The following is a 9355-nucleotide window of genomic DNA, read 5'->3' on the forward strand; positions in this document are numbered from 1 at the left end:
CTGTTCAGTAGAAAATGCCAAATGGAATACTTATTTGTTGTTGAAACATCCTCTTCTTCTTAATACTACATAGTACATATGATAGCATTATGAGTCTATGAGTAATGATACTTTATTATCTGAAAAACTTGTTTACTGTGTCTAATAAAGAGCATTTCTTGTTTGTTTAAAGAAGAAACTCAAAGCATCACTACCACTATATATATATATATATATATATATATATATATATATATATATATATATATATATATATATATATATATATATATATATATATATATATATATATATATATATATATATATATATATATAAACAACTTTGCCAAACCAATTAACATATCAAAAACATTCAGTTTCATCAACATGGCATCCACAACCACCACTAATAACAACCACAACCAGCTCCCCCTAAAACAAATCCCTGGAACCTATGGCCTCCCTTCATCGGACCGATTTTCGACAGACACGACTATTTCTACAACCAAGGAATTGACAAGTTCTTCTCAACAAGAATCCAAAAGTACAATTCAACAATCTTCAAAACCAACATGCCACCAGGTCCATTCATTTCCTCAAACCCTAGAGTCATTGCACTCTTGGACGCAGCTTCCTTCCCGATCCTCTTCGACAACAAAAAAGTCGAAAAGCAAAACGTCCTCGACGGAACGTTCATGCCGTCCACAAACTTCACCGGCGGCCACCGTGTGTGTGCTTACTTAGACTAGACACAACTGAACCAAACCATGCTGTTATCAAAGGTTTCTATCTTAGGGCTCTTATGTTGAGAAAAGACTCTTTTGTCCCTCTTTTTAGGAGGACACTTTCTGATGCTTTTACTGAGATTGAAGATGGCCTTTGTGGTAAAAATGGTAAAACGGATTTTAACGCTGTTGTTAGTATTGCTTCGTTTGACTTCATGTTTCGTCTTTTTTGTGATAATAAGGATCCTTCTGAAACTATACTTGGTTCTCATGGTCCTAAAATGTTTGACATGTGGCTTCTCTTTCAACTTGCTCCTCTTGCAACTTTAGGACCTCCTAAGATTTTCAGTTATCTTGAAGATCTCTTGCTCCGCACGCTTCACTTTCCTGCTTGCTTCACAAGGTGAGATTAATAATAATATAGACTTTTTTATTCAACACTTCTTTGAGATATAATCGTTCTGGTTGACTTCAAGTCTGCGTCACTGGGCCTAAAAATTGCGAGGGTTGTTGCATCCAAAGAGGGCAATACATCGTTGCTGCAGTGACGTGGACTTGAGGTCGATTAGACACTAATCATTTTGAGAAAATATATTGTGTTTGTGTATCCCTTATATTACATTATTACGTCATGTTTGGCCAGGTCCTATTACAAGAAACTCTATGAAGCATTTTCTTCTTCAGCTGTAACAATTTTAAACGATGCAGAAAAAGCGGGATTGGACAGAAGTGAAGCCTGCCACAATCTCGTTTTCACGGCAGGCTTCAATGCATACGGAGGATTAAAGAATCAATTTCCGATACTCTTCAAATGGGTAGGTTTATGCGGCGAAAAGCTACACGGCGAACTCGCGAAAGAGATAAGAACCGTCGTAAAAGAAGGTGGAATAACAGTTCAATCATTGGAAAAAATGTCATTAGTGAAATCTGTTGTTTATGAAGCTATGAGGATTGAACCCGCTGTACCTTATCAATATGCAAAAGCAAGAGAGGATTTGATTGTGGAGAGTCATGATGCTGCTTTTGAAGTTAAAAAGGGTGACATGTTATTTGGATACCAACCTTTTGCTACTAAGGATCCTAGGATTTTCGATGATGCTGAGGTTTTTGTTCCAAAGAGGTTTGTTGGAGAAGGTGAGAAGTTGTTGAAGTATGTTTTGTGGTCTAATGGGAAAGAAACGGATGAGGCTTCAGTGGATAATAAACAGTGTCCTGGGAAGAATCTTGTTGTGCTTTTGTGCAGATTGTTTTTGGTGGAGTTTTTCTTGCGTTATGATACTTTTGCTTTTGAGACTCAAGATACTGCTTTTGGTGCTTCTGTTACTATTACTTCACTCACCAAGGCTTCTAATGTTTGAATTTGTTTTTGCTTTTTTGTGTTCAGAGCTCTTGTATTCATTTGTATTTGTATTGTAAAGTACTTAATCAAGTGTCTCTATTTATAACACTCACTTTATTCTCACTAGAGCTAAAACTCATCACTCTGAATCCAAAGCATTTCAAAACAAAATGCCGTGACAGCCAAAATACTTACTTTATTTCTACCTTGTAATGCAATGTAACCCATTAAGTCATTGGTTTTTTCTCACTACAAGAAAATTGATATTTACCTACAGAGCTTTATAGTGACAGCCAAATCACCCATAGATATAGGTTGTTTATACCCTGTATAATATTTAAAAAATAAAAATAGAAATTGGTGGGAAAAATTAAAATAAAATAAATTATGAATGACGCAAAAATGAATAAATTATTTTCATAAACCGCCTAAACCTAAAACTTTTCCTGAACCTAGAATTTTCCTAAAATTCAATAGTGCTTCATCTTCTTTTTATCAGCTACCGAAATCTCATCACCTCCTTTCTTCTTCTTTCTATCGGCCAGTAAACCTCATCGTCTATTAAGAATCTATGCTTACCGGCAAATCCATCGCTTCACTTCTCATAATGGTATATATTTTTTTTCATTCTTTCCGTTCTTTATTTCTATGTTTAGTTTAGTGGTCATCAATTTATGATTTTGAATGAATCGTTTCTTTGCTTTACTATTCTCTCTCATGAATCACACTTTTTGTATTTTTCCAGTAATTTGTTAAAAAAATTGTATAAATTTTATAAGAATGAGTTTATGTCTATGATACATAGGTATCCAGTGCGGATACCGGTACTGATACGGGATACAACATTTTTTTTTTTAAATTAGGATACAAGTACTTTAATAAAATAGAAGTGTTCTCTATGAAATATATGAGGAGAACTAAATTATAAGGTTCACAATATAACATCACTATAAAAGTTTAAAAAGACAAAAAATAATGTTAAGATATAATAACAAATAAATTAAAATACATAAATATACTATATTGATATTAGAGAAAATCACAAATTTAAGTAGAAAACCCGGTACCGGTAATTAACTATTTTAGGAGTATCCATGCTTCAGAGGTTTATGTTCTATTGAATGGGTTCTTATTAGGAGTTTTTCTTTGATTGTTTGTCTGTGAACGTCATTCATGTTTGCTTTGCGATTTCAACTTGTCAAACAGTTACTAGCCTAAATTTTTTATAACATTTGAGTTGTGCGGCATACAATCAAGTACTTTAAACTTTTCATAGCATTTGTGTGGGTCATTCTTTTTTGATAGCTATATAAATTGTTTGGATCGAGTTTTGAGACATCGCCAACATTGCACACCTCTACTGTTATTTTATGAAAACAAATGAAGAAACAACTTTATTTCACTATATCTAATTGATAAATCAGGTGAATTTAATTGATTTAATATTTATTGAACTAAATCTATAAAAATGACCATTTTTTTTATAAAAATCACAAACATTCATTTAAAAAGATATATCAAAATTTTAGAATATTTCAAAGAAAAAATATTTTTTACCATTGAGAAAATTTATTATTACCTTATAACATTTCTTATATCATTGAATAGGGCTGGCAATGAACCAAACTAACTCGAAAATAGTTCGAAATTCGATTCAAAAATTAATCGTTGAACTAGGTTCATGAACCAAATGAACTGAGTATGAGCTAAAAACTAAGTTCGTTAACTAAATGAGCCGAACTTGAACTACACATAGTTCGACTCATTAGGTTCATGAGTCAATTCGATTATATATGAGATAGATTATATTGTCTTTAAGAGTAGATTTAAAGATTTGCTCTAAATCTTAGTATCATATTTTATTTTAATCTAACGGTTTTAATTAATAATTTATATTCTCAAGTGAGAACAATATTTCTACAAATAATTATACAAATAAAATTAACATCGTATAAATTCCAATCTTATAATTTTTATTTTATTTCTATATTTTTTATTTAAAAAATATTAATTTAAAATTTCAAATATATATATATATATATATATATATATATATATATATATATATATATATATATATATATATATATATATATATATATATATATAAAAGTAGACTTTAAAAAAATGTTCGTGAAATAAGCGAGTTGAACCTAACAAGAGTAACCTAACGAGTTGAACCGAGATGTTCGTGAACTTCTAACAAGTCAAGTTTGAGCTGAAAAAAGTTCGTGATAAACTCAAACTCGATTAATTCTTAACGAGTCGAGTTTTAGTTGAATAAAATTTTGTCTTGAACTCGAACTTGACCAATTTTTAACGAGTCGAACTAAGCTGAGGCGAGTTCGACTCGAATCGACTCATTTCCAACCCTATCATGGAACATTAATTTGATCATTATCCTACTTTAAACTACAAATTAAATAACACTCAAAATTTTATATTACATTTCTTGTACTCTTGTGAGTATATAATGTCGCCAATAGATTATAAAAATGATAATAACTTAACAATATTATGAATTCCATTTTTATTATGGGTTGACACTATAGTAATAAAAATAAATAAAATAAAGAGAATTTTTTACTCGATTCTTTGGGGTTCTTAGCCATTATGTGCGCTTCCAAAAATATCTCTCTGTTTTCGTAGATATATCTATGGACGCATCTTTTTTTACTCAACTTTAGTTTGTTCCGAAGGTGCATCTATGAAAATTTGACTGAACTGAATTATTTCGAAATTTTTCCCAATGCTTACCAGTTTAACATACCTCCGTATACGTAAGAGTATTAAGAGAGGATGAAGAAATTGCCAAAATAAATATTAATTGAGTTCAATTTTCTACGGGTCAAATAATTATTCGAATCCGACCGAAGCAATCATATCTTATCAGAATTAAACAACTTCATCAACCCCGACCCGACTCAATTCATTGGCAAAAAAAAAAGACAATAAATCGATCGATTTCAATGAAGCGTTTCAAATGTGTCCACCCAAGAATCAATCATAGAGGAGAATATCCGAGAAACAAAGAGAGCCACAGCAGAAGAAGATTCATGTGGGGTCCACATACTACAAGTGTCAAGCTCCCCAACACATAACCGTCGCAACTTCAAAACCAAAACTCTTCTCCTACTCTATACCATGCCATTCACCTGCAAGATTAAACCAAAAAAAGAAAAACGATGTTAAAAACTATTAGTCACAATTTGAATTTCGATGTTAAATCTGCAACAAATTGTCCACCAAAATTAACAAAACCAAAACCGATAACAACATGGAAGAGAAATAACCTGTGCTTTGATATAGAAGAAGTGAAGTTGAAAAATAAGCTAGAATCTGTTACAAAAAGTGCTTTTGGATTCGGCGTTTCGGCTGCTCTCTCTTTCTGTATTTTCTTCCACGCGCCAACGGCTCTCGCTCAATCGCTCACCGTTGCTTTTCCTGTTTCACGCGCACCTGAGGTGTTTTTTTCTTCTATCTCTATCAATTTGAATAACTAATTATGAATTTATGATAAATATTACTTGAGTTTGTTTGTTAATTTGTTAAGGTTAATTAACTTAATCTTGATTAGTTGAAGAGGGTCTGTTGGTAGGTAAATGCAGTTCAAAGAACTCTGGTGGAAGCATGGGGTTTGATTCGAGAAACATTTGTTGATCCTACATTTAATCATCAAGGTATAAATAATTATATGATCAATTCATAATAATTAATTAACCTCTTCAATAACTTGGTTTAGTCATAAAATTTAGAGTTTTACTTGTAGATTGGGATATGAAGTTGCAACAAACAATGGTGGAAATGTTTCCTTTGAACTCAGCGGATGCAGCTTATATGAAAATTAGTGGAATGCTTTCTACACTTGGCGATCCTTTCACTAGAATTATTAGTCCAAAGGTCTTCTTTCAACTCTCTCACACGTGACACTGGGACACGACACAGACAAAAGACTCTGACATTGTTAATGTCAAAAACATAAGACACTGATACTCCTATATAATATGATAGTAATTGAGCTTACTTTCAGGAATATCAAGGATTTAGAATTGGAAGTGATGGAAACTTACAAGGAGTAGGCCTCTTCATAAATGTTGAACCTAGAACAGGACATTTGGTCAGTTACTTGCAAACATCACTTTCAATTGTTTTTCAGCTATCAAATTTTCATGCTTATTGATCCGGTGTCATTTGATTATGCTGTTGACCCCTAGTTTCTTATTACAGGTTGTTTTGTCATGCATAGAAAACAGTCCAGCTTCCCGAGCCGGTATTCATCAAGGAGATGAAATAGTTGAGATAAATGGTACTGATCAAGTATCTAGTTTTTTTCAAGTCTCATTTATTTCCCTATTTACTTCTAGTGTTGTGTGATTAATTATTCTAAAAGACTTAATTTGAAAACAGTAATAATGTAGACTTATGATGTAATATAACAAGTGATTTTTCCTCTGAGATCGAATGGTAATTCTCTTTTGTTTGAAAATGGATCTGTTGCTGCAGGGGAGAGGCTTGATGGCATTGATAGTGAAGCTGCAGCGCAGAGGCTTAGAGGGACTGCCGGAACAACTGTTACAGTAAAGGTTCATTGTGAAACTAGTTCACAGTTCCATTTTTAAAAACTAAAATTGAGTTATATATCGCACATGTATTCTTAGATCACCTTTGAGACTTCGCCTTCTTTTGTTGGGAAGAGTTAAATTTTCAACTCTCAGTTTCTTTTTCTCGGACTAGGGGTTATTCAACCTTGACTACTTCCAAAATTTGTTGCTTCAATATTTCATTCTTTCCAAGCTTTTTGAAGCATTTGAGCTTACTGCTAGATACTAACTTGAAAACTTGTCTTCTCTAGGTCAAAGACTCAAGTAAAAGCTCTTATATCCGAGAGGTAAAGTTGACAATTTAATGATTATGATATTAATGAAAATGTTTACGCATTCTTAGATTTTACCTTATGCTCTTGTATGTACAAAAGCATTTATTCTACCGGAAAAAAATCCCTTTTTGTTTGGACTTCAAAGTTCACAATATTTCATTGCTGATATAATATTCTTGAAGGTTAATCTATCAAGGGAGTATATCAAGCTCTCTCCAATATCCAGTGCCATCATCCCTCACAAATCCTCAGAAGGGCAGGTGATCAAAACTGGCTATGTGAAATTGTCAACCTTCTCTCAGGTGAGCAAGAGAGTCAACTATAAAATAAAATTTGACTTTGATATTCGGCTAAAAAATAAAATATTTAAACCAGCTACCGTTTTGTTCGCTAACTGCTTTTCATATAAACTATAGAGAGGGTCTGTCTAGATTGACTTATTTGAGTTTATTTACATACATATGCACTTGTGAGACTGTTTGGCAGATCTTATAGAAACACGTGTCCATAAGCTATTTTCGGTTTATTTCCATAAGCTCTACATGATAGCTGATGAAAATAGTTTGATTTTAGTGTATCTTTTGTTATAAAGTTTATACATGAACATTTATATGATAAATGTTTATGTTAGAAGGGCTTAATTAAGGTGTTTATTCAAAAGAGGTCATAAACTTTTCTTGTTCCATATTGCTTATTGACAGAGTGCTGCTGAAGACATGCAGAATGCTATTCAGGAAATGAAAAATCAAGGAGTACATTCATACATACTTGATCTCCGTAACAATCCCGTAAATCACCTTTTCATGGAAAATTTTGTTGTTTTATCCTATCTCCGGATTAGTATAACTGTAACATAGAAGTGACTTCCTCGTTTCTTTGACGTGATTTTGTTGCAGGGAGGCTTGGTAAAAGCAGGCCTTGATGTTGCTCAGATATGGTTAGATGGAGATGAGACTCTGGTGAATACAATCGATAGAGATGGGAACATGTCACCTATTAATATGATTAATGGACATGCTATAACACATGATCCACTTGTAGTGATTGTGAGTACTAACAATAATTTCTATAAACATTAAGATTACCTATGCTTAAATTGCTAGTTTGATGAATGACAATTTTTGTATCCACAACAGGTCAATGAGGGAAGTGCAAGTGCCAGTGAGATCTTAGCTGGGGCATTACATGATAACGGTCGAGCAATTCTTGTAGGGAACAAAACATTTGGGAAAGGAAAGATTCAGGTATCGTTCGTCTTTTTTGTTATATAATGATCAAAAGCAATTTGCTGTCAATCTTATGCCATGTATCATTTTCATTGCAGAGTGTCACGCAGCTTCACGATGGTTCGGCCCTCTTTGTTACAGTGGCAAAATACGTATCACCAGCTCTTCATGACATAGATCAGGTCGGAATTACGCCAGACGTGCAGTGCACAACAGAAATGCTTAATTCACCAAAAGAACTTTCAACCAAAGATAAAACCTCAATCTCATCTCTTGAAGCAGATTCATGCATTATGGTAGCTGAACATGAGTTGGATATGGAGTCAAAGGGAACTGTTTCTTGAACATTGCACTGTCTTTTCCTTCCATTTTCTTTCCAATGTTCAAAGTTGAAATGAAAGTTAGATCAGTGCTGCTAAGTTTTACAATGCTGTGTTGTGATTAATAGTTATGCATCAGTATACAAAATAGAGAAACCAATTGTGTATATATCCATTCAATAGAATAATAGAAATTTACTTTTATGTTTGTTAAGAGAATTTCCCCCACTTATAAGCTCATGTTCGGTTCATATATGACTCCTAACAAATTCCTTTATGCTTAGGTAAATGGTGGGTGGTCCGATAGTAGAAACCTGATAGCAGGTGGTCCATCGGATCTTAAGCCAAGCTCTAATACCATGACAGAGTTAGAGTTTGACGTCGTCCATACAAAACCGGTTTGTAGGATGAGAATTGTCCTTACTTATAAGCATATGCTTAGGCTATATGATGTCTGATCTGGAACTCTTAACCTTGTTAAATGTTGATCTGGAAATTTTAACCATGTTAAATGTCTCTAATTTGTCCTAATGCAATATAGTTGGACATTATTTGATTTTATTTTAGTACAAAGGAAGCATATTAGATTTTTCAGTGCTGGATTTAGATTTTTCTCAACACATGAGAAACAGATAAATTGTGAAGAATTCAATTAAAGGAAACAACAAAAGTAATCAATTACAAGGAATTCAACAAATACATACATATATAAGATCACACCAATAGGAGAGTACAAGTTACATACCTACTAAAGCTAGTTTTCAATACATACCATTTTCAACAAACAAGCATAAACTTTTTAAGTGTAAGAAAGAATTCAAATTCATTGTTTACAAATTCACTTCAACATGAATGCCACAAGAGAAACCAAAACAGAAGAACACAAGA

The 9355-nt window shown here is 32.9% G+C and overlaps 1 protein-coding gene and 1 pseudogene across 2 annotated transcripts; both read left to right on the top strand.

The window, feature by feature from the left end:
- Positions 1 to 368: 368 nt before the first annotated feature.
- On the top strand, positions 369 to 2281 carry LOC131600031 (allene oxide synthase 3-like; annotated as a pseudogene).
- Positions 2282 to 5108: 2827 nt separating this feature from the next.
- On the top strand, positions 5109 to 8675 carry LOC131595623 (carboxyl-terminal-processing peptidase 3, chloroplastic-like). 2 transcript variants are annotated; one of them, XM_058868021.1, is made up of 12 exons: positions 5109 to 5509; positions 5644 to 5725; positions 5815 to 5945; positions 6076 to 6162; positions 6273 to 6351; positions 6549 to 6628; positions 6898 to 6933; positions 7104 to 7223; positions 7623 to 7709; positions 7818 to 7967; positions 8058 to 8165; positions 8246 to 8675. In XM_058868021.1, exons 1-12 carry the CDS (start codon positions 5231 to 5233, stop codon positions 8489 to 8491), a joined length of 1485 nt encoding a protein of 494 aa, XP_058724004.1. In that variant the 5' UTR covers positions 5109 to 5230; the 3' UTR covers positions 8492 to 8675. The 2 variants fall into 2 exon arrangements, with proteins under 2 accessions (XP_058724004.1, XP_058724005.1); XM_058868022.1 differs by having other exon boundaries at positions 5370 to 5509; positions 5623 to 5725.
- The last annotated feature ends 680 nt before the right edge of the window (positions 8676 to 9355 follow it).

Source organism: Vicia villosa, linkage group LG4, assembly GCF_029867415.1.
Source record: "Vicia villosa cultivar HV-30 ecotype Madison, WI linkage group LG4, Vvil1.0, whole genome shotgun sequence".
Classification (NCBI taxonomy): Eukaryota; Viridiplantae; Streptophyta; class Magnoliopsida; order Fabales; family Fabaceae; genus Vicia; species Vicia villosa.